Source organism: Aulonocara stuartgranti (assembly GCF_965226115.1).
Source record: "Aulonocara stuartgranti genome assembly, chromosome: 22".
Taxonomy (NCBI): Eukaryota; Metazoa; Chordata; class Actinopteri; order Cichliformes; family Cichlidae; genus Aulonocara; species Aulonocara stuartgranti.
Genome location: NC_138957.1, coordinates 37,518,430 through 37,544,878, shown reverse-complemented (window position 1 = coordinate 37,544,878; position 26,449 = coordinate 37,518,430). Strand labels below are relative to the sequence as shown.

Below are 26,449 nucleotides of genomic sequence, written 5' to 3'. Positions count from 1 at the left end.
AAATGAAGCTTCGGACGTCACTGATCACGTGACTCTGGCCAAACGAATCAAGCTTCGACACAGTGCTTCTGAAGCAGTGTGTCGATTTTTGTGACACACGCACCGGAGCATCAGCTTCAAGCGGGCCATCACTAGATTTAACTCAAAACAGTGTCAAAACTTACTAATACACATTAAATGTATAGGAACTTACGGATGAAGTCGATATTGTGGACTTTAACACCAGGATTGCAGAGATTGCCATCAGATTACAAATGCTACCACTGTAGCAGCTAAAGAGCACACCACTTCCTGTAGACCACTTCCTCTACAAAAAAGACATTCTGCTTAGTTACCACTAGGTGGTAGTAACACTTCTTAAAAAACTATAATATGTCCGTTCCATGACACCTGGCATATTAAAGATATGACACTTTATGCCACTTGCAAAGAAAAGCGTCTGGACTTCTTTAAGTTACTTGAAGACGTTTCACCTCTCATCCGAGAAGCTTCTTCAGTTCTAAGGTCAAATGGTGGAGAGTCCCAGATATAAACCTAGTGGGAGTATTCCACTAAGTCCATCTCTGCTGGGAACAACCTTGACAATAATTCCCATAGGCCACTGATTCCTCTTGGTTTGATCGTCCTTGAGCAGAACAATATCTCCTTCTTTGAGATTAGGTTTCTGAGATTGCCATTTGTGCCGACTCTGTAATGTGCTCAAATATTCACGGTGCCACCTAGCCCAGAAGGTATCTGCCAAGGCCTGAACTCTTTTCCACTGATTCTTGAGAAGATCCCCTCTTGAAAACTCACTTACAGTAGGAGAGGGAACACCCCCTTTCTGGGTCAGCAATATGGAAGGTGTTAGAATGAAAGGCGCCTCAGGATCAGTAGAAACTGGTATTAACGGCCTTGCATTGACAATGGCACTCACTTCAGCTATGAAAGTGGTTAAGACCTCATGAGTGAGTTTTACATGTCCAACCTGACGAAGCATAGAATCTAAAATCCGTCTTGCCACTCCAATCATGTGCTCCCAAGCGCCGCCCATATGAGAGGAGTGAGGTGGGTTGAAAACCCAAGTGCATTTTTGTTGAAGAAGGTAATCCTCTACGCTCTTATTGCCAGGATCCATCTTCAGCTCTTTGAACGCTCCAGTGAAATTGGTCCCACAGTCCGAGCGAAGCTGTTTGGCATGACCCCTGATGGAGAAAAACCTTCGGAGCGCATTTATAAAGCTTGAGGACGTCCTTGTTTCAATAACCTCAATATGTATGGCTCGTTTGGACATACACGTGAAAAGGACAGCCCACCTTTTGCCTTGAGCTTGACCACCTCTGGTACGGCGTATCACCACTTCCCATGGTCCAAAAACATCAAGGCCAACATAGGAAAATGGAGGGTCAGCTTGAAGGCGCTCTGTGGGTAGGTCTGACATTTGTTGCTGCTCGGTTCTTCCTCTTAGTTTCCTGCATGTAACACACTTGTGAATAATACTGCTGATGAGACGTTTCCCTCCAACAATCCACAGACCACTGTTGCGAATTGCACCTTCAGTGAAATGCCTGCCCTGGTGCTTTACAGCCTGATGATGATGACAAACAAGCAAGCTTGCTACATGGCTGCGGCTTGGTATTATTAGCGGATGGACTTCACCACTTTCAAGTTGTCCTCGACCAATGCGTCCACCTATTCTTAACATACCTTCGCTGTCGAGAATGGGTTGGAGTTTGTACAGAGTGCTGGTTTTCAGAAGGTCATGTTTCATTTTGATGCATTTCAGTTCTTCTGAATACATTTCTTCTTGCACACATTTTATGATGATCTGTTCTGCTCTGACAATGTCAACGACTGACAGGCCACTTTTGCACATATGCCATCCAACACACCTTTGGTTCTTTGAGGAGTGAGAGAAACACTGAGCGATATGACACAGACGTGCCACAGTCTTACTGAGTGTGGTCCAGGTAGAAAAACGCTTCCAGCGTTTTGAGCCAAGCTTGTCTCTACTAACTTGTGTGGCGAGCGAGATTACCTCAGGACGTACCTCAGCATCAGCATCTGGGTTCACAAGGTCAAATGTTGATCCTTTATCGCCACTGGCAGCTACCTTTGATTGTTTCGTTAGGAATGCTGGTCCTGTTAGCCACATGGTGTCGGCAAGCTCGGCGGCTGGAACAGAACGTTACCCATGATCAGCTGGATTTAGTTCTGAAGGAATGTAGTTCCACTGATCAGGTCGTGTTGACTGCCGGATGCGCTGCACTCTATTGTTCACATACACATAGAACCTCCTTGTCTCGTTGTGTATGTATCCCAATACAACTCTGCTGTCAGTGTAGAATTTCACTGTCTTGAGATCTAGATCAAGCTCCCTTATTACTAGATCGGCTCTCTCAACGGCCATGACAGCAGCACACAATTCCAGTCTTGGGATTGTGAGGCCTGGGTTGGGAGCGAGCTTGGATTTCCCGAAAACAAAGCCCACCTCTTGGAGACCTTGTTCATTCGTTGTCTTAAGATAAGCAACTGCAGATATTGCTTTGACAGAGGCATCACAGAAGATCAATAATTCGGCATGCTGTGCTTTGGAAACAGAAAGAGGTATATGTTCGTGGAACATCCAGGTTTTTTAGTGCTGACAATGATTCATTCCATCTTCTCCAACTTTCTTTTTTAGCCTCGGGGAGTTCTGCGTCCCAGTCCGCATTCTCGGTTGTTAGCTCTCTTAGAATCAGCCTCCCTGTCACTGCAACAGGAGCTATGAACCCCAAAGGATCAAACAGACTGTTTACTGTTGACAGGACACCACGGTGTGTAAATGGCTTTTGATTCTCAGGAATATTGAATCCAAAGGTGTCAGTCATTGTGTTACAGCTGACTCCTAGACTGCGTTGGACTGGTAAGTCATCCACAAAGAGGTTAAGGTCTTTTACATTGTCTGCTCTTTGATCTGCAGGAAATGCGTTCAATACTTCTGCTCGATTTGGAGCTATTTTGTGCAGAGTGATGTTAGATGCTGCCAACATCTGCTGTGTTCAACGCAGAACATCAATGGCCTCTGCTGTTGTAGCAAAAGACCGGAGGCCGTCATCTACATAGAAGTCTCTTTCTACGAAGTGCCTCGCATCACTGCCATATTCAACTTCTTGGTGCTCTGCTGCTTTCCTCAGATCAAAGATTGCCACTGCAGGTGATGGACTGTTTCCGAAAACATGAACACGCATGCGATCCACCACATCCTTACTCAGATCGTTATCCTGGTACCACAGGAACCTAAGGTAATCCCTGCAGTCCTCACGAACAACGAAACAGTAAAACATCTGCTGAATATCTGCAGTTATGGCTACAGGCTCTTTTCTGAATCTGAGGAGGACACCGATGAGACTGTTGTTAAGATCTGGTCCAGACAGCAGCACCTCGTTTAGTGAGATTCCGTCATACTGAGCACTGGAATCAAATACCACTCTAATCTTGTTTGGTTTTTTGGGATGGTAAACACCAAACGTGGGCAAATATCAGCATTCTGCCCCCTCCTGCAGTGGTGGTGCAAGTTCAGCCTGTCCCTTGTCTAACATATTTTGCATGAAGTCTGTGAAATGCATTTTCATTTAAGGCGTCTTATCTAAAGTCTTCCGCAGTGACATCAGACGGTGATGAGCGTAGCATCTGTTATTTGGCAGATGTTTACGTGGGTGCCGAAAAGGAAGAGGGGCAACCCATGATTTTTGTCCATGATCTGTAGGAAGACTGAATCCTCAATGGAGTGTGCTAGCTGGTTGTCATCTTTTGTGGCATTGAAGACTGTTTCTCCAAGATTTGTCACTGTCGATGCATTTTGGATGTCTCTATTGGGTCGGGTTCGCTTTTTCTCATCTTTGCCATTAGGATTTTCTTTCACCTTTATCTTATTTTCACACGTGGCAAAGTGACTTGGTCTGCCATTTTCCAGGATGCAGGTTTTCATAGCACTCACTGTAGTCGTGTTGTGTGCACCTCCTATGCACACCTCTCCAACTATGACCCACCCTAGGTCTAAGCGTTGTGCATGTGGAGCGTTTAGTGGACCATTATACTGGTCTCGAACCTTATGCGCTCTGATAATGTCTCTTCCCAATAGAAGAAGAATGTCTGCATCTGGGTCAAGCAGTGGAATCTTATCTGTCACTCTTTTAAGATGATGGTGGTGACATGCAGCTTCGGGTGTGGGTATCTCTGACCTGTTGTTTGGGATATCATTGCGGGATATAAGTGCAGGCAAGGGCATGGTAACTTTCCCATCCAACGATTCTATCATAAAACTGTGGGCTCTTCTCCCAGATGCTTCTATGACGCCTGCACAGGTTTTCAGTGTGTATGGCACGGTTGCTCCCTTGAGACCAAACATGTCAAAAAACTCAGATCTGGCCAGTGAAACATTACTTTGGTCATCTAAAATGACATACATCTTCTGCCATAGCTCTTGGTGGCCATTTGGGTACACATTCACCAGCCAGATCTTTGAGCAGGACTTCCCTTGAAACCCATCCCCACATACCTGGGTACATCTGGATGTGACACTGTACCTCTGTGTCTGACCTCTCCCCGCCATTCTCTGTCGAGGAAGTAGGAACTGCATCTGAGCGCGAAGCTGGTCCAGGGTGCAGAGCGGGAATGTGTTTATCGCTACCACATTCCTCGCATTTTACGATGGCCTCACAAGATTTGGCTTGATGAGTCGTAGAGGCGCAGCAGCGAAAACATATGTTGTTTTCTTTTAAGAACCTTTTCCTCTCTTCCAAGAGCAGTTTTTGAAAACCTCTGCATTTTTGAAGAGAATGAGGCTTGTGGTGCATGGGGCATAGCTTCTCTGGATTTCCTATTTTGGGCTCTGAAGCCATAGATCGTTCGTCTTGTGCACGGAGACAGGTCTCACTTGATTTGACCTTTCTTCTCTGTAAGAATTTGTGAAAAGATCTGGATAGTTAAAACTGGGACCATTTCTCTCTTCAGCCTCTCTGCAGATGAATTCTTTGAAGTAGGAAAAAGGAGGAAAGGCAGCATGATGATCTCTTTTGTATTTGCACCCCTGTGACAGCCACTTGTCTTGGAGATATAAAGGGAGCTTTTCCACAATTGGCTGCACACCTCTTGATGTATCAAGATACTACAGCAAATACTACAGCGGTGGTTAAAAAGGCCCAGCAGCGTCTCCACTTTCTGAGAGTGCTCAGGAGGAACAACCTGGAGGAGAGGCTGCTGGTGACATTTTACAGAGCCACCACAGAGAGCATCCTAACGTACAGCATAACAACATGGTATGCAGGGTGCTCAGCTGCAGACAGGAAAGTACTGCAGAGGGTCATCAACACAGCCCAGAAGATCACTGGCTGCTCTCTGCCCAGCCTGGAGGTCACTGCAAACTCTCGGTACCTCAGCAGAGCTGGCAATATCATCAAGGACCACTCTCACCCCAGCAACCAACTGTTTGAACTATTACCGTCAGGCCGACGGTACAGGTCACATAAAACCAGGACAAACAGATTCAGGGATAGCTTCTTTCCCAGAGCTATCACCGTAGTAAATAAGCACAAAAACAATTGAACCTATTCCATACCGTCACTGTCATTATATTAATGCTGCTATTCATACTGTCATTATATTAATGCTGCTATCCTGTATATATTGTACATACTATTGTTTGAGTACTTACGATTGTTTTTTTGTACTTTTTATATTTTACATTTATATTTATTATTGAAACTTGCACCAAGGGAGTGGCACTCCAATTTCGTTGTACTCTGTACAATGACAATAAAGGCTATTCTATTCTATTCTATTCTAAGATAGGCTAGACCTGGCAGGTAACCCACTTACTTCTACTAAAGTAAGTGGTTATAATTATTTTCACATTGCAATAATGAAGGACTTAGAGTGCTGAGGGGTAAATGCAAACACTCTTACACACATAAATAATAATTAGACTTATCATTCATAACCTGATACATTTTATGATTTTCCTTTACAAAACTTTGGTTGTTTTGATCAGCAGTTTCATTTAAATATACCATATAGCCGACAATCACAATGATATTTGACACATGAAATGAAGTTTATAGGATTTACAGAGAGTCTGCAATAGTTACTTAAACAAAATTAAGCGGGCGCATATATTTGGGCACCCTTGTCATTTTATTGATTTGAATACCTTTAGCACTAATTATTGGAACACAAAATTTGTTTGGTAAGCTTATTGACCCTTGACCTACATACACAGGTGAATCCAATCATGATAAAGGATATTTAAGGTGGCCAATTGCAAGTTTTTCTCCTCTTTGCATCTTCTCTGAAGTGTGGCAAAATGGGAGCCTCAAAGCAACAAAACAACCCTCAAATGACCTGAAAACAAAGATTGTTCAACATCATATAGGGGAAGAATACAAAAAGCTAGTGATGGGCAGATGAAGCTTTCTGAAGCTTGTATTGAAAAACGGTTCATTACTTGAAGCTTTTCAACACAGTCCTCTCTGGTGACATCTGGTGGCCAGAAATATGAAGAGCAGCTTGAATCCACAAAATAAAACCAACTGCTTCGTAATGATTGCCCACTCTACAGAGTGGAGTTCTGTCTGATATTGGGCCACCGCTGTGTTGCTTTAAACGTGTATTTTTTGGGGTGACAAAATTGTGTTTTATTTCTTTTATAAATAATTTTGACCAGGAAACTTTCCTTGTTTAAACATGCACCATGGTTTGGTCTTTCTTTGCTTGTGACTTCTTGATGTTGGTATATTCAATAATTGAAAAACACCACGTTACATATAATATACATATAATAATGCACATTATGGAGTATGTTTCTGCTGTGAGGTCCTGCCTCCATGCACTTATGCAATGGCTTCCCCCACACCCTCTAGCAGACCATTACATGAAGGAACCTTTTAAAAACAAGCGCGTCCATGCTCACAGGTGTACACACGGGTGCTCACACACACAAACTACACCCTTTTTGAGTCCTACCTCAAAGCACACTGTGCGCTGTCGATCCTACGTGCTGCACAATAATGTTTAATATTTAGTATTTACTGTTATATTCCCATAGATCATCGTGATGATGTTTATTATGTTGCTCTTTTTCTTCTGCTTGTTTTCTTTTTTCTTTGTCAACAGGTGATCCAGGTGATTGATATTTGTATTTGTTGTCTGCTTATTTTGTTGGTTTTTGTTTTTTGCCCTTTATCCCCGTCCCTCTTCCCCACTGTTTTTTTCCCTCTTTCTTTTCCCCAGTCAAGTCTGTCCCGTATCAAGTACAGCTGACTCTGACATTATGGTCATGAACTGTTTATCTTCTACAGACATTTCTGCACGCTCATTACACCGGTTCTCCACAAAATCTTGATTATACTGTTTAATCAGCATTTCTTCTAAACTACTTATAGAAGTTGGTTATGGCAGATGCAAAAATGCAAATTTTCACCTCTGCTCAGGATCAGCAGAGCCTTGATTCCAGGGCTGAGGTTGAATCAGAAGCTCCTTCTGGAACATCTACTAAGTTCATACCTGCTGCTACAGCTCAAAAGGCTCCAAGAATAAAGAAAGCCCCTTTAGTTCATTCACCTTTGCCAATGCCCCTAGAGACACATGCACCTGCTAAGGTTAAACCAGAAGGGGAAAGCCCAAGGCCAATCTCTTCTCAGGTTGATGTCCACAGTGCCCTAACAGATATCATGAGAAAGCAAAATAAGATTACTGAGATGCTTGTAAAATAACAGAGGTTGTCACTGCTTCCAGCAATAGAAATTCCTGTTTTTGGTTGTGATCCTTTGCTTTTTAGATCCTTTCTTAAGGCGTTTGAGCAAGGAATAGAAACTAAGACTGATAACATGCAGGATAGACTTTATTATTTAGAACAGTTTACTACAGGACAGCCCAGAATTTTAGTGAGAAGCTGCATGCACATGTTATGTGCATGCAGCTTATACTGAGGCAAAAAAGCAGCTTGAGTGGAACTTTGGTAACAGAGCAAAGATAACATCTGCATTTATAGACAAGGCTCTTAACTGGTCAGTTTTAAAGTCACTCCATTATGCAACATACACCTTTTTTCAATACACACAAAGTAAACACATGAACAACAAAGACTTGAAATCATAGAACATTGACCTTTCCTTTTGTTTGTTTTTTAAGAAGATGTATATGGACTACTGAAGAAAATTAATGGTATTGCTTTTTGTGATGGCCACACAGACAGATATAATTCATGTTACACAGAAATGTTGTGGCCATTTTTGTTGAATGTTTATAAAACGCAATTTGTATCCATTTTTGTTTGTTCTTTAAAGTTGTAAGAATATGCTGACCTAGTTTTGTTATGTAAATTTGTAATTCATTTTCTTGGAAACGTTTTTGGAAAGTGATTGGTTTATTAGCTTATGGACCCTCCCATTAATCAGGGGACTAAGAGCACCCTGGAGGGGTGTGGTAAAGATGTTTTTTTGTTTGCTAAATGTCTGATAGGAAGACGGGAGGGTTAGAAAATGATTTTTTGAACATTTTTGAAGTTGTTAAAGCAAATTAAATTAACTTTCGTTTAATTGTAAGTTTTAAGAAGTTATTTGGTTGATTTTTGTTTGTAATTTTCCACGAAATACACGGCATATGATTTTTAAACAATGGAGTCAGAAGTGCGTTCTAAAACACCACCCACGGCCTTTTCTTGGACTTTTTGGGTGTTTGGAACATAAAAGGCCGTGACACCAGGCGATCATAGACTAAGGCAGCCAACACATCAGTGACAAGAAGCGATAACAAAAGGGCACAGAAAAACAGCACAGAAAAATTATGTAGCTATTTTTGAATATTTCTAACATTTTGAGTTATTTTCCAGTGTAAGAAAATCAGCACTGCTAAGTGTTAGTCATTGTTAAACTTCAAAACTGACTAGGTTACTTTTAAAAATACAATACTGTCAAACGTGTTCATTTAACACTCAACAGTGTTATATTTAACACTCAGAGGAGTGGACTCATATAGACACTCTCTAGTGTCAGTTTAACACTGGAGATTTTGCTGTGTACCAAGGTCCAATTCACAATGGGTTCAACATGTGAACATGAAATGTGTTGTGGAGTTTTGAGTCCGTCTGACAGAGTTCTGGCTCCACCACTCACAGACTACGTGGTGCTGAAGTTTTAAATCAGAGTAATGCTTTCTTGTTCTTTCCAGTCTGCCTACATTAGGCTACCTGGATGCAGATTTCACTTCAAGGTTGTGTGGTAAAAGTGTCATGGCTGACTGGTAGTTTCAGCTGCAGAGAGAAACTGTGATGTTTTATGAGCCAGCGACATGTGATAACATCAGCATCCAGATAAATATGTGCAGGTGGAGTAATGGTAGATATCGTCCTGGTTAAAGGTGTGTGCAGACACAGCTTGAATGCAAGTGTCTCTCTGCTTTTGTCCTCCTGAAACAGCCAACAACACTGACTGTTGCAGTGCTGTTTCACACATGCTCTGTGACATTTTTCAGAAGTGACCTGCTACATTTTACCGCTGTGACTGTGAACAGGTTCAGTCCTCTAATTAGAATTCTCGTACCTGCAGTAAGATTCGTATTGGTCTTCTTTGAGGTCTCGTTTATTTAAGGGGAAAAGTTGTGTCAGTTACCTGTTGCATTAAAGTGTGATGACAACAGGTCCTGACCAAATGTCCATATGTGGCGCAGTGGGAGTGAGACGCAAAGTTTCTGCTTACATCACATTCTTCTGCACCTCTGTGGTTGTAAAAGCAGCTGTATGTGAGTGTCAACTGTTAGTTGTGTTAGATTACCACTGTCAAGTTTAATAATCAAATTGGATATTTGAGTTGATTGTTTACATTACAAGGAGATATCAGACCCCATAAAACCACAGTCATATACTCTGGATTATCAGAATCACTCATTTTTATCCTTATCTACTCTTTTTTGTCTCTGTGTGTTTATATACCACTGCAGCATGTCACTCAATTTTCTCCCACAGTTTGTGTTTACCTGTTTTGTCTTTTTCTGGGGGGAGTTATTTTTATCTCCTTAGCTTTCCTCATGTTGTGCATTTTCCATTGTTATACCTCTCTGACCTGTCTTCCCCATGTGATGTTTTCGTGCAATGTATGTATGGTCAGAGGGTATGATGGCGCCGCCATTGCGTGCAAATGGTCGGCAGCCTTAACATGAAATTTCCCACTCGTGGGACTAATAAAGGCATCTCATCTCGTCTCATCTCATCTTCCAAATACTGCAGGGTCTTTAATTTACAACAGGAAACATGATGAAATAACTATTGTGATTTGCAGAAATATAAACAAAGCTGAATATAACTCAGTATTAACACTGACTATTGTAGAGAAATGATTATTATGAGAAATTATTCTCATCTTTAAAAAGTCAGGAGACACTTATTAATCAGTGCAAAAAGACTTTATTTATGATAAGCTCAGTGTTGAGATTGTAGCCATCACTATATTTTTAATATCAGTCCTCTGATCACACAAGTTTGGAACACACAAACATCAGGAAAACATTTAACAACTTTTCTCTGATAGATATAAATAAATAAATAAAACCATAATAAATAAGAATAAATATATGATTAAACATTTGGTTACTTAAACATTTCAAATGGTCACAGGTACTTCAGTTTGTTGCTTCATTTGGAGGATGTGAACTTAAGAAATGTTAAAAACATGATCTGAGTACATGTGACGACAGAGCCAGAACTACTGTAAGGAAGCTGATGTTGTTGAGAATAGCAGAGGAGGTGGTTGTTGCTGTCGCTGCAGTTATGGTTGTTGAAGCAGCTGTAGTTGTTGTCGCGGCAGTTTTGGTTGTTGTTGGAACAGTTGTGGTTGTTGTCGCTGCAGTTGTGATTGTTGTTGGAACAGCTGTGGTTGTTGTCGCTGCAGTTGTGGTTGTTGTTGGAGCAGCTGTGGTTGTTGGAACAGCTGTGGTTGTTGGAGCAGCTGTTGTTGTCGCTGCAGTTGTGGTTGTTGTTGTCGCAGCTGTAGTTGTTGTCGGTGCAGCTGTGGTTGTTGTTGGAGCAGCTGTAGTTGTTGTCGGTGCAGTTGTGGTTGTCGTTGGAACAGCTGTGATTGTTGTTGGAGCAGATGTGGTTGTTGTTGGAGCAGCTGTAGTTGTTGTCGGTGCAGTTGTGGTTGTCGTTGGAACAGCTGTGATTGTTGTTGGAGCAGCTGTGGTTGTTGGAGCAGCTGTGGTTGTTGTCGCTGCAACTGTAGTTGTTGTTGGAGCAGCTGTAGTTGTTGTTGGAGCAGCTGTGGTTGTTGTTGTCGCAGCTGTAGTTGTTGTCGGTGCAGCTGTAGTTGTTGTTGGAGCAGCTGTGGTTGTTGTTGTCGCAGCTGTAGTTGTTGTCAGTGCAGCTGTGGTTGTTGTTGGAGCAGCTGTGGTTGTTGTTGTCGCAGCTGTAGTTGTTGTCGGTGCAGCTGTAGTTGTTGTTGGAGCAGCTGTGGTTGTTGTTGTCGCAGCTGTAGTTGTTGTCGGTGCAGCTGTAGTTGTTGTTGGAGCAGCTGTGGTTGTTGTTGTCGCAGCTGTAGTTGTTGTCAGTGCAGCTGTGGTTGTTGTTGGAGCAGCTGTAGTTGTTGTCGCTGCAGATGTGGTTGTTGTCGCTGCAGTTGTGGTTGTTGTTGGAGCAGTTGTGGTTGTTGTCGCAGCAGCTGTGGTTGTTGTCGCAGCAGTTGTGGTTGTTGTTGGAGCAGATGTGGTTGTTGTCGCTGCAGATGTGGTTGTTGTCGCTGCAGATGTGGTTGTTGTCGCTGCGTTGCAGCAGGCTGTGTAGAGAATCTTGCATCATTTTCACATTAACCACATCTTTATGAATAGGAAATTCTTTGACAAATTAATTTTTTTCCTACCAATAACAAAAAGAACGATGACAAACATCTTGGCGATCATGGTGATGCTGTTTTTCTGCTCCTGTCTCTGAAAATAAAATTTCACTGTGGTTATTATGATTTAAAGAAAGCATTATTCCTACAATTGCCTTAATTAAGCTTTCTAAAGTTATCTTGAAAAGAAGTTTGAGATCTAAAACCCATAATATAAAAAAGTTCCTATTCAATTACATAATTTAAAATATAGATTTTTTTCTATAGTACTGTCTTTGTGATAGTCCACATCTCTCAACGAGGTGCTTGTACACGCAAAAGCAACAAGAAGAAATTAAGAAATCATGAAGGAAAGGCTCTGACTATCATGACCTCATTGTTCCTGACTGTAAATCAGAGCAAAAGTCACCACTTCATGTTTATAGTGTTAATCAACTCCAATATTGACATATAATCACTAACCCATTAAATCTATCTATCTATCTATCTATCTATCTATCTATCTATCTATCTATCTATCTATCTATCTATCTATCTATCTATCTATCTATCTATCTATCTATCTATCTACCTGTGTGTGTGTGTGAATGTGTCATATATTATTTATCAAGGGTAATAGCAAAAAACAAAACAAAAACAGAAGCATAAAAAAACCTTCAGAACTTTAAGATAAACACAACCCAACACAACAAATTGCTGCCTAAATTACACCATATGTTGCCAAAAGATCATTTCCAGAAATAAATCTATCAATTCATCTTAAATTCACATGTAGATGTCAGATATATATTTAATATTAGGGTTACTTACATAGTATTTCTTTGCTTGTAAGTCGTCCACTGCAGTGAAAGAAAGTGATGTTCTCTGACTTCATCTCCTCTTTTTATAATCAGCCAACATGAACCTGAGGACAAATATGTGCAGGTGGAGTAATGGTAGTTATCGTCATGGTTTAAGGTGTGTGCACTAAACTTTTATTTACCTGCATCTCTCTCCTATTGTCCTCCTGAAACAGTCATCACTTTAATTTTAGCACTTACACACACACAGACACACACACACACACACACACACACACACACATATTTGTGACATGTTTTGACGTGAGCTTCGACATTTTCTCTGTGTGACTATGACTACATTTATGTGATTGTATCTTTATGGCTACATTAGGACTCTATGTGGTCCATAAAAGATGACCATTTTGGATAATAAAATCTGACAGAAGAAAACAAATATTCGGTGATTAGTTTTGGATTAACTAAATCTCACAACTGGCTGACTAGATTTAGACGGAGAATCAACATTTACAGGTTGGTGGTGCTCGGTGGGCAGTCAGCGTCCACATCAAAATAACTCTGATTTCTCTCTTTTTTGATGAAGCAAGCCTCGATACGCGCTTCGCGGAAACGCCCCCTCCATTACTCGACACACGCTCCGAAGCCTCGATACAGAACGTCCCATCACTATCATGCATTTGTGATGCGTTCAATGGCAGGAAATAAGTGCAGGAAATAAGTGCAGGAAATTACTCTGGGTTACTCTGGGTTCATGTATTTTATGTCTGTGGCGTATGTTGTCAGTCCAGGTTGTCATGTTTATATCTCACTGTGTTTCCTGTTTTATTGTGAAGAGGTCTGGTGTTCTCTGTTCATCATGTTCAGTTTTACTCTCCCACTGTGACGTCATTATGTTCATGTGTGCCAGCTGTTTCCCCATGTGTTCCCACTTCCCTCATCATCCTGTGTGTATTTAGTCCGTGTGCTTTCAGTCATTTGTTGTCAGGTCGTCTGCTCATCCATGTCTCATCTCCAGGTACCCATGTCAGTTCACTATGGTTAAGGTTTTTCATGTTTTGTTATTAGTTCACCCAGTTTAGGTTATTGTTTAGTTTTCACCGATGCCCTATTATTTTGTACCCTCGTTGCTAACCTCAATAAACGGCTTGTTTTGTTAATCCACACCACGTTTTGGTCTGCGTTTGAGTCCTCCTCTGCAACACATACGGTCTGCCCCAGTCAGACCGTGACAGTGACAGCACATTTGCAATGTTAATCAAGCTGTAAACTGACTACTTTACATTTTATCAAAGTGTCATATCATCAATGTTGTCCCATGAAATGATGTAAAAAAATATTTACAAAAATGTGAGGGGTGAACTCAATTTCGTGAGATAATGTATATATGAACATGTTTTTTGGTTATGAATCAAGAAGACGAATAATCAAAGAATAATTTTAAAATATGGTTCTACTAAAAAGAGAGAAATCAGAGTTATTTTGATGTGGACGCTGACTGTGAGCACCACCAACCTGTAAATGTTGATTCTCCGTCTAAATCTAGTCAGCCAGTTGTGAGATTTAGTTAATCCAAAACTAATCACCGAATATTTGTTTTCTTCTGTCAGATTTTATTATCCAAAATGGTCATCTTTTATGGACCACATAGAGTCCTAATGTAGCCATAAAGATACAATCACATAAATGTAGTCATAGTCACACAGAGAAAATGTCGAAGCTCACGTCAAAACATGTCACAAATATGTGTGTGTGTGTGTGTGTCTGTGTGTGTGTAAGTGCTAAAATTAAAGTGATGACTGTTTCAGGAGGACAATAGGAGAGAGATGCAGGTAAATAAAAGTTTAGTGCACACACCTTAAACCATGACGATAACTACCATTACTCCACCTGCACATATTTGTCCTCAGGTTCATGTTGGCTGATTATAAAAAGAGGAGATGAAGTCAGAGAACATCACTTTCTTTCACTGCAGTGGACGACTTACAAGCAAAGAAATACTATGTAAGTAACCCTAATATTAAATATATATCTGACATCTACATGTGAATTTAAGATGAATTGATAGATTTATTTCTGGAAATGATCTTTTGGCAACATATAAGATAAGATAGAACTTTATTAATCCCTCGGGTGGGTTCCTCTGGGAAATTCGATTTCCAAAAAAGCACAGCACCGACAGAAGTTACAGAGTTACAGAATATTATATATATACACACACACACACACACACACACACACACACACACACACACATATATATATATATATATATATATATATATATATAAATACAGAGACAATATAAATAAAATATACGAAGGGGATAAATAGAATAAATAGGAATAAAAAATAAAAATACAAGTGAATTGCACATTTCAAGTATTGAGGTCTATTGCACTGTTGACTATTTACAAAAGTATTGCACAAAAGGTATTGTACAGTGAGGTGAAGAGGCACTACAGCTTAGTTGTTACCCCCTCCTTTGTCCTCCTGTTTCCCCTCCCTCTCCCCTCCAGAGAGGAGTTAAACAGTTTGATGGCGTGTGGGACAAAGGAGTTTTTAAGTCTGTTAGTTCTTGTCTTGGGGAGAAGCAACCTGTCACTGAACAGACTCCTCTGGTTGTTAACGGCCGTGTGCAGAGGATGCCCAGCATTGTCCATAATGTCCAGCAGTTTCTTTGGCAACATATGGTGTAATTTAGGCAGCAATTTGTTGTATTGGGTTGTGTTTATCTTAAAGTTCTGAAGGTTTTTTTATGCTTCTGTTTTTGTTTTGTTTTTTGCTATTACCCTTGATAAATAATATATGACACATTCACACACACACACAGGTAGATAGATAGATAGATTTAATGGGTGAGTGATTATATTGGAGTTGATTAACACTATAAACATCAAGTGTTTTCTTATGCTCTGATTTACAGTCAGGAACAATGAGGTCATCATAGTCAGAGCCTTTCCTTCATGATTTCTTAATTTCTTCTTTTGCTTTTGCGTGTACAAGCACCTCGTTGAGAGATGTGGACTATCACAAAGACAGTACTATAGAAAAAAAATCTATATTTTAAATTATGTAATTGAATAGGAACTTTTTTATATTATGAGTTTTAGATCTCAAACTTCTTTTCAAGATAACTTTAGAAAGCTTAATTAAGGCAATTGTAGGAATAATGCTTTCTTTAAATCATAATAACCACAGTGAATTTTTATTTTCAGAGACAGGAGCAGAAAAACAGCATCACCATGATCGCCAAGATGTTTGTCATCGTTCTTCTTGTTGTTGGTAGGAAAAAAATTAATTTGTCAAAGAATTTCCTATTCATAAAGATGTGGTTAATGTGATGAAATATGAAAATGACGTAAGATTCTCTACACAGCCTGCTGCAACGCAGCGACAACAACCACATCTGCAGCGACAACAACCACAGCTGCAGCAACAACAACCACAGCTGCACCAACAACAACCACAAGTGCTGCGACAACAACCACAACTGCTCCAACAACAACCACAACTGCTGCGACAACAACCACAGCTGCGACAACAACCACAGCTGCTCCAACAACAACCACAACTGCTGCGACAACAACCACAGCTGCTCCAACAACAACCACAGCTGCTCCAACAACAACCACAACTGCTGCGACAACAACCACAGCTGCTCCAACAACAACCACAACTGCTCCAACAACAACCACAACTGCTGCGACAACAACCACAGCTGCTCCAACAACAACCACAGCTGCTCCAACAACAACCACAACTGCTGCGACAACAACCACAACTGCAGTGACAACAACCACAGCTGTTCCAACAACAACCACAGCTGCTCCAACAACAACCACAGCTGCTCCAACAACAACCACAGCTGCCCTGACAACAACCACATCTGCAGCGACAACAACCACAGCTGTTCCAACAACAACCACAACTGCTGCGACAACAACCACAACTGCTCCAACAACAACCACATCTGTAGCGACAACAACTACAGCTGCTTCAACAACAATCACAACCGCAGCAACAACAACAACAACACCAGCAACAACAACCACAACTGTTCCAACAACAACCAAAACTGCCGCGACAACAACTACAGCTGCTTCAACAACCATAACTGCAGCGACAGCAACAACCACCTCCTCTGCTATTCTCAACAACATCAGCTTCCTTACAGTAGTTCTGGCTCTGTCGTCACATGTACTCAGATCATGTTTTTAACATTTCTTAAGTTCACATCCTCCAAATGAAGCAACAAACTGAAGTACCTGTGACCATTTGAAATGTTTAAGTAACCAAATGTTTAATCATATATTTATTCTTATTTATTATGGTTTTATTTATTTATTTATATCTATCAGAGAGAAGTTGTTAAATGTTTTCCTGATGTTTGTGTGTTCCAAACTTGTGTGATCAGAGGACTGATATTAAAAATATAGTGATGGCTACAATCTCAACACTGAGCTTATCATAAATAAAGTCTTTTTGCACTGATTAATAAGTGTCTCCTGACTTTTTAAAGATGAGAATAATTTCTCATAATAATCATTTCTCTACAATAGTCAGTGTTAATACTGAGTTATATTCAGCTTTGTTTATATTTCTGCAAATCACAATAGTTATTTCATCATGTTTCCTGTTGTAAATTAAAGACCCTGCAGTATTTGGAAGATGAGATGAGACGAGATGAGATGCCTTTATTAGTCCCACGAGTGGGAAATTTCATGTTAAGGCTGCCGACCATTTGCACGCAATGGCGGCGCCATCATACCCTCTGACCATACATACATTGCACGAAAACATCACATGGGGAAGACAGGTCAGAGAGGTATAACAATGGAAAATGCACAACATGAGGAAAGCTAAGGAGATAAAAATAACTCCCCCCAGAAAAAGACAAAACAGGTAAACACAAACTGTGGGAGAAAATTGAGTGACATGCTGCAGTGGTATATAAACACACAGAGACAAAAAAGAGTAGATAAGGATAAAAATGAGTGATTCTGATAATCCAGAGTATATGACTGTGGTTTTATGGGGTCTGATATCTCCTTGTAATGTAAACAATCAACTCAAATATCCAATTTGATTATTAAACTTGACAGTGGTAATCTAACACAACTAACAGTTGACACTCACATACAGCTGCTTTTACAACCACAGAGGTGCAGAAGAATGTGATGTAAGCAGAAACTTTGCGTCTCACTCCCACTGCGCCACATATGGACATTTGGTCAGGACCTGTTGTCATCACACTTTAATGCAACAGGTAACTGACACAACTTTTCCCCTTAAATAAACGAGACCTCAAAGAAGACCAATACGAATCTTACTGCAGGTACGAGAATTCTAATTAGAGGACTGAACCTGTTCACAGTCACAGCGGTAAAATGTAGCAGGTCACTTCTGAAAAATGTCACAGAGCATGTGTGAAACAGCACTGCAACAGTCAGTGTTGTTGGCTGTTTCAGGAGGACAAAAGCAGAGAGACACTTGCATTCAAGCTGTGTCTGCACACACCTTTAACCAGGACGATATCTACCATTACTCCACCTGCACATATTTATCTGGAGGCTGATGTTATCACATGTCGCTGGCTCATAAAACATCACAGTTTCTCTCTGCAGCTGAAACTACCAGTCAGCCATGACACTTTTACCACACAACCTTGAAGTGAAATCTGCATTCAGGTAGCCTAATGTAGGCAGACTGGAAAGAACAAGAAAGCATTACTCTGATTTAAAACTTCAGCACCACGTAGTCTGTGAGTGGTGGAGCCAGAACTCTGTCAGACGGACTCAAAACTCCACAACACATTTCATGTTCACATGTTGAACCCATTGTGAATTGGACCTTGGTACACAGCAAAATCTCCAGTGTTAAACTGACACTAGAGAGTGTCTATATGAGTCCACTCCTCTGAGTGTTAAATATAACACTGTTGAGTGTTAAATGAACACGTTTGACAGTATTGTATTTTTAAAAGTAACCTAGTCAGTTTTGAAGTTTAACAATGACTAACACTTAGCAGTGCTGATTTTCTTACACTGGAAAATAACTCAAAATGTTAGAAATATTCAAAAATAGCTACATAATTTTTCTGTGCTGTTTTTCTGTGCCCTTTTGTTATCGCTTCTTGTCACTGATGTGTTGGCTGCCTTAGTCTATGATCGCCTGGTGTCACGGCCTTTTATGTTCCAAACACCCAAAAAGTCCAGGAAAAGGCCGTGGGTGGTGTTTTAGAACGCACTTCTGACTCCATTGTTTAAAAATCATATGCCGTGTATTTCGTGGAAAATTACAAACAAAAATCAACCAAATAACTTCTTAAAACTTACAATTAAACGAAAGTTAATTTAATTTGCTTTAACAACTTCAAAAATGTTCAAAAAATCATTTTCTAACCCTCCCGTCTTCCTATCAGACATTTAGCAAACAAAAAAACATCTTTACCACACCCCTCCAGGGTGCTCTTAGTCCCCTGATTAATGGGAGGGTCCATAAGCTAATAAACCAATCACTTTCCAAAAACGTTTCCAAGAAAATGAATTACAAATTTACATAACAAAACTAGGTCAGCATATTCTTACAACTTTAAAGAAAAAACAAAAATGGATACAAATTGCGTTTTATAAACATTCAACAAAAATGGCCACAACATTTCTGTGTAACATGAATTATATCTGTCTGTGTGGCCATCACAAAAAGCAATACCATTAATTTTCTTCAGTAGTCCATATACATCTTCTTAAAAAACAAACAAAAGGAAAGGTCAATGTTCTATGATTTCAAGTCTTTGTTGTTCATGTGTTTACTTTGTGTGTATTGAAAAAAGGTGTATGTTGCATAATGGAGTGACTTTAAAACTGACCAGTTAAGAGCCTTGTCTATAAATGCAGATGTTATCTTTGCTCTGTTACCAAAGTTCCACTCAAGCTGCTTTTTTGCCTCAGTATAAGCTGCATGCACATAACATGTGCATGCAGCTTCTCACTAAAATTCTGGGCTGTCCTGTAGTAAACTGTTCTAAATAATAAAGTCTATCCTGCATGTTATCAGTCTTAGTTTCTATTCCTTGCTCAAACGCCTTAAGAAAGGATCTAAAAAGCAAAGGATCACAACCAAAAACAGGAATTTCTATTGCTGGAAGCAGTGACAACCTCTGTTATTTTACAAGCATCTCAGTAATCTTATTTTGCTTTCTCATGATATCTGTTAGGGCACTGTGGACATCAACCTGAGAAGAGATTGGCCTTGGGCTTTCCCCTTCTGGTTTAACCTTAGCAGGTGCATGTGTCTCTAGGGGCATTGGCAAAGGTGAATGAACTAAAGGGGCTTTCTTTATTCTTGGAGCCTTTTGAGCTGTAGCAGCAGGTATGAACTTAGTAGATGTTCCAGAAGGAGCTTCTGATTCAACCTCAGCCCTGGAATCAAGGCTCTGCTGATCCTGAGCAGAGGTGAAAATTTGCATTTTTGCATCTGCCATAACCAACTTCTATAAGTAGTTTAGAAGAAATGCTGATTAAACAGTATAATCAAGATTTTGTGGAGAACCGGTGTAATGAGCGTGCAGAAATGTCTGTAGAAGATAAACAGTTCATGACCATAATGTCAGAGTCAGCTGTACTTGATACGGGACAGACTTGACTGGGGAAAAGAAAGAGGGAAAAAAACAGTGGGGAAGAGGGACGGGGATAAAGGGCAAAAAACAAAAACCAACAAAATAAGCAGACAACAAATACAAATATCAATCACCTGGATCACCTGTTGACAAAGAAAAAAGAAAACAAGCAGAAGAAAAAGAGCAACATAATAAACATCATCACGATGATCTATGGGAATATAACAGTAAATACTAAATATTAAACATTATTGTGCAGCACGTAGGATCGACAGCGCACAGTGTGCTTTGAGGTAGGACTCAAAAAGGGTGTAGTTTGTGTGTGTGAGCACCCGTGTGTACACCTGTGAGCATGGACGCGCTTGTTTTTAAAAGGTTCCTTCATGTAATGGTCTGCTAGAGGGTGTGGGGGAAGCCATTGCATAAGTGCATGGAGGCAGGACCTCACAGCAGAAGCATACTCCATAATGTGCATTATTATATGTATATTATATGTAACGTGGTGTTTTTCAATTATTGAATATACCAACATCAAGAAGTCACAAGCAAAGAAAGACCAAACCATGGTGCATGTTTAAACAAGGAAAGTTTCCTGGTCAAAATTATTTATAAAAGAAATAAAACACAATTTTGTCACCCCAAAAAATACACGTTTAAAGCAACACAGCGGTGGCCCAATATCAGACAGAACTCCACTCTGTAGAGTGGGCAATCATTACGAAGCAGTTGGTTTTATTTTGTGGATTCAAGCTGCTCTTCATATTTCTGGCCACCAGATGTCACCAGAGAGGACTGTGTTGAAAAGCTTCAAGTAATGAACCGTTTTTCAATACAAGCTTCAGAAAGCTTCATCTGCCCATCACTAGCTTTTTGTATCCTTCCCCTATATGATGTTGAACAATCTTTGTTTTCAGGTCATTTGAGGGTTGTTTTGTTGCTTTGAGGCTCCCATTTTGCCACACTTCAGAGAAGATGCAAAGAGGAGAAAAACTTGCAATTGGCCACCTTAAATATCCTTTATCATGATTGGATTCACCTGTGTATGTAGGTCAAGGGTCAATAAGCTTACCAAACAAATTTTGTGTTCCAATAATTAGTGCTAAAGGTATTCAAATCAATAAAATGACAAGGGTGCCCAAATATATGCGCCCGCTTAATTTTGTTTAAGTAACTATTGCAGACTCTCTGTAAATCCTATAAACTTCATTTCATGTGTCAAATATCATTGTGATTGTCGGCTATATGGTATATTTAAATGAAACTGCTGATCAAAACAACCAAAGTTTTGTAAAGGAAAATCATAAAATGTATCAGGTTATGAATGATAAGTCTAATTATTATTTATGTGTGTAAGAGTTTACCCCTCAGCACTCTAAGTCCTTCATTATTGCAATGTGAAAATAATTATAACCACTTACTTTAGTAGAAGTAAGTGGGTTACCTGCCAGGTCTAGCCTATCTTAGAATAGAATAGAATAGAATAGAATAGAATAGCCTTTATTGTCATTGTACAGAGTACAACGAAATTGGAGTGCCACTCCCTTGGTGCAAGTTTCAATAATAAATATAAATGTAAAATATAAAAAGTACAAAAAAACAATCGTAAGTACTCAAACAATAGTATGTACAATATATACAGGATAGCAGCATTAATATAATGACAGTATGAATAGCAGCATTAATATAATGACAGTGACGGTATGGAATAGGTTCAATTGTTTTTGTGCTTATTTACTACGGTGATAGCTCTGGGAAAGAAGCTATCCCTGAATCTGTTTGTCCTGGTTTTATGTGACCTGTACCGTCGGCCTGACGGTAATAGTTCAAACAGTTGGTTGCTGGGGTGAGAGTGGTCCTTGATGATATTGCCAGCTCTGCTGAGGTACCGAGAGTTTGCAGTGACCTCCAGGCTGGGCAGAGAGCAGCCAGTGATCTTCTGGGCTGTGTTGATGACCCTCTGCAGTACTTTCCTGTCTGCAGCTGAGCACCCTGCATACCATGTTGTTATGCCGTACGTTAGGATGCTCTCTATGGTGGCTCTGTAAAATGTCACCAGCAGCCTCTCCTCCAGGTTGTTCCTCCTGAGCACTCTCAGAAAGTGGAGACGCTGCTGGGCCTTTTTAACCACCGCTGTAGTATTTGCTGTAGTATCTTGATACATCAAGAGGTGTGCAGCCAATTGTGGAAAAGCTCCCTTTATATCTCCAAGACAAGTGGCTGTCACAGGGGTGCAAATACAAAAGAGATCATCATGCTGCCTTTCCTCCTTTTTCCTACTTCAAAGAATTCATCTGCAGAGAGGCTGAAGAGAGAAATGGTCCCAGTTTTAACTATCCAGATCTTTTCACAAATTCTTACAGAGAAGAAAGGTCAAATCAAGTGAGACCTGTCTCCGTGCACAAGACGAACAATCTATGGCTTCAGAGCCCAAAATAGGAAATCCAGAGAAGCTATGCCCCATGCACCACAAGCCTCATTCTCTTCAAAAATGCAGAGGTTTTCAAAAACTGCTCTTGGAAGAGAGGAAAAGGTTCTTAAAAGAAAACAACATATGTTTTCGCTGCTGCGCCTCTACGACTCATCAAGCCAAATCTTGTGAGGCCATCGTAAAATGCGAGGAATGTGATAGCGATAAACACATTCCCGCTCTGCACCCTGGACCAGCTTCGCGCTCAGATGCAGTTCCTACTTCCTCGACAGAGAATGGCGGGGAGAGGTCAGACACAGAGGTACAGAGTGTCACATCCAGATGTACCCAGGTATGTGGGGATGGGTTTCAAGGGAAATCCTGCTCAAAGATCTGGCTGGTGAATGTGTACCCAAATGGCCACCAAGAGCTATGGCAGAAGATGTATGTCATTTTAGATGACCAAAGTAATGTTTCACTGGCCAGATCTGAGTTTTTTGACATGTTTGGTCTCAAGGGAGCAACCGTGCCATACACACTGAAAACCTGTGCAGGCGTCATAGAAGCATCTGGGAGAAGAGCCCACAGTTTTATGATAGAATCGTTGGATGGGAAAGTTACCATGCCCTTGCCTGCACTTATATCCCGCAATGATATCCCAAACAACAGGTCAGAGATACCCACACCCGAAGCTGCATGTCACCACCATCATCTTAAAAGAGTGACAGATAAGATTCCACTGCTTGACCCAGATGCAGACATTCTTCTTCTATTGGGAAGAGACATTATCAGAGCGCATAAGGTTCGAGACCAGTATAATGGTCCACTAAACGCCCCACATGCACAACGCTTAGACCTAGGGTGGGTCATAGTTGGAGAGGTGTGCATAGGAGGTGCACACAACACGACTACAGTGAGTGCTATGAAAACCTGCATCCTGGAAAATGGCAGACCAAGTCACTTTGCCACGTGTGAGAATAAGATAAAGGTGAAAGAAAATCCTAATGGCAAAGATGAGAAAAAGAGAACCCGACCCAATAGAGACATCCAAAATGCATCGACAGTGACAAATCTTGGAGAAACAGTCTTCAATGCCACAAAAGATGACAACCAGCTAGCACACTCCATTGAGGATTCAGTCTTCCTACAGATCATGGACAAAAATCATGGGTTGCCCCTCTTCCTTTTCGGCACCCACGTAAACAGTGGGTGCAATTCGCAACAGTGGTCTGTGGATTGTTGGAGGGAAACGTCTCATCAGCAGTATTATTCACAAGTGTGTTACATGCAGGAAACTAAGAGGAAGAACCGAGCAGCAACAAATGTCAGACCTACCCACAGAGCGCCTTCAAGCTGACCCTCCATTTTCCTATGTTGGCCTTGATGTTTTTGGACCATGGGAAGTGGTGATACGCCGTACCAGAGGTGGTCAAGCTCAAGACAAAAGGTGGGCTGTCCTTTTCACGTGTATGTCCAAACGAGCCATACATATTGAGGTTATTGAAACGGTACGGGAACTGCTCTGCCTCGGACCGGAAGGCGTTGCAGAGGGTCGTGAAAACTGCCCAGCACATCGCCGGAGCACCACTTCCTGCCATAAAAGACATCTACAGGAAGCGGTGTCTGAAAAGGGCTGGGAAAATCATCAAAGACCCCAGTCACCCATCACATGGACTCTTCACCCTCCTGCCCTCTGGGAGGCGCCACAGGAGCCTCCGGACTAAGACCACCAGGTACCGGAACAGCTTCTTCCCCACAGCTGTCAGACTCCTGAACTCTGCCTCCTGACATCTGACCCACGTTAAACACATGGACTGAACATACACACCCCCACAATGGACAACTGTACCCTCAAACACAATAATAACATGGACTGAACCACCACTCACAACCACTAGCACTTTATATAGCCTCTGTAGAAACTATCTACACCCTCACTTATCTTAACTGCACTACTGTATAGCTCTGTGTAAATAATCATTCTGTACATTCGATAATCTTTAATCCTACAACTGTTTACAACTTGCATAGTTCCCATTTCTGTATAGCTGTATATCCCAGATTCTGTAAAGTTATTTATTTCATATTCTGTATAGTTTTTCATATTTATATCCTGTTCATATCCTGTACATAGCTTGTACTCACTACAGCCTGTACATACTTATAGTTATAGAATATTCACAACATACTTCATACCGTGTACATTATAACATACCATAATAAATAATGTGAAAATAAATACGATGCATCCCAGTTTACTGAGGTGTGAGAAATACATCCACACACTTATTGGAAAAAAAACAGCAGAGAAAAGTGAGATGGGCCGTTATATGTGAGGAGCAGCACAGCTATGCTAACCTTCATGTTGAGACGTTACATAACTCCCGGTGCAGACGGCTCCCTGTTATAGTGTTTCCTCACTTGGCTCATGCGAGCCCAGCCCAATTTTTACTCTTTAAGTGTGCGCGTGTGTGTGTGTGTGTGTGTGTGTGGGGGGGGGGGGGGGGGGGAGGGGGGATATGTGTGTATTCACATCATTTATGTTAATGAGAGTGTGGGGAGTGAGTTGGAGGGTGGGGTGGGCTGCTTTTAACTATGTAAAGCACTTTGTGCTACATTTTTTTTTTGTATGAAAAGTGCTTTATAAATAAAGATTGATTGATTGATTGATAACTGTGTGACAGCTGAACAAAAAAATCATTGAAGTGAATCCAAAGAAAGAAAAACGGATTTATCAGCCACAAAGGGGGTGACTTTATATTTCAAGTTTACTGGCCTGCATTAAGAGCTATATGTGTACCTGAGTTTAAGAACATGCAGCTTCTGGTCTGAATGAAACCACTGCACCTGTATTTGGAAAAACCAGTCTGGGTTGTGCCTCTTATCTGGACCCCTCCCTGTCAAGCTATGTCATCTGTCATCCACCTCTAGTTGGTTGGGGAGACACACCCAGACTGGCAGTATATGTATGCACTCTAACCTGGAACATACTGGCTCAGTTCCCTGAAGCTACTCCACCATCTGCCTACCTTTCTAGCTCCATTCAGAGTAAGGGTCTGCCACATTAATGCCACTCCTAACCAAATAACATTAAACATTTATAAGGGAACTTTTGTTCATATCTTCTCAAGAAGACATCGCAGATGAAGGTCAAATGTACCTGAATGAACTTGTCTATCGATCTCTCAGTCAGGATCACACACTTACTGTCACAATCCTGGGTCTTATGACCCAGCGGTCTCAGTTTCTTGTGTTTTGTCATTTTGTATTATGATTTGAGTCCACCTTGTTAGTTTAGTCCTGGTCCCGAGGTTGTCATGTTTGGCTTTTGGTTGTTAGATATCCCCATGTCTTTGCTCCTTATCTTCCTCTGTGTACCTGTGTTCATATATCTCTGAGTATTTTCAGTTCTGTGTCCTCCCTGTCTTTTTATGCGTAATTGTCCTCATCTGTGCTCCCTGTGTATTCCCATGTCCCTTATTACCTTCTGTGTATTTATGTGATAATCTCCCTCTGTTTCATGTCGCGTCATCCTTCAGTTTTGTGCGTATTTCCCTGTGATTTCCCTGTGCCTCCTGGTGAGTTAGTTTTAGTTCTCCCCAGTGTAGTTTTGTATCGCCCTTTGCCTTTCTGTTAATAAAGCTGTGTTTTGAGTTTATCTACACGTGTTGTGAGTCTTGCATTTGGGTCCTCACCTCCCTGCACACACCCAGTCCCTGAAACTAACATAACTCAGTTCATTTAAACATTTCACATTTTCACGTCCTTCAGTTTTTAATCGCTGCAC

General features: G+C 40.9%; 2 protein-coding genes across 2 annotated transcripts in view; one reads left to right on the top strand and one right to left on the bottom strand.

The window, feature by feature from the left end:
• LOC309699097 (uncharacterized protein) overlaps positions 1 to 17,093 on the top strand; it is a gene marked incomplete at its 5' end in the record, with an annotated part of 58,994 nt that extends 41,901 nt beyond the window's left edge. Inside the window, one exon of the mRNA XM_082521951.1 lies at positions 16,014 to 17,093. Coding sequence (XP_082378077.1) covers positions 16,014 to 16,884 — 871 coding nt within the window. The 3' untranslated portion in view covers positions 16,885 to 17,093. The remainder of the gene's footprint in view (positions 1 to 16,013) is intronic.
• LOC309698170 (uncharacterized protein) lies at positions 10,438 to 13,660 on the bottom strand (the record flags this gene model as incomplete). Its single annotated transcript, XM_082520474.1, has 3 exons — positions 10,438 to 11,780; positions 11,865 to 11,931; positions 13,657 to 13,660. The coding sequence occupies 3 exons, from the start codon at positions 13,658 to 13,660 to the stop codon at positions 10,646 to 10,648; spliced, it is 1,206 nt and encodes a 401-aa protein (XP_082376600.1). The 3' UTR covers positions 10,438 to 10,645.
• Positions 17,094 to 26,449: the final 9,356 nt, after the last annotated feature.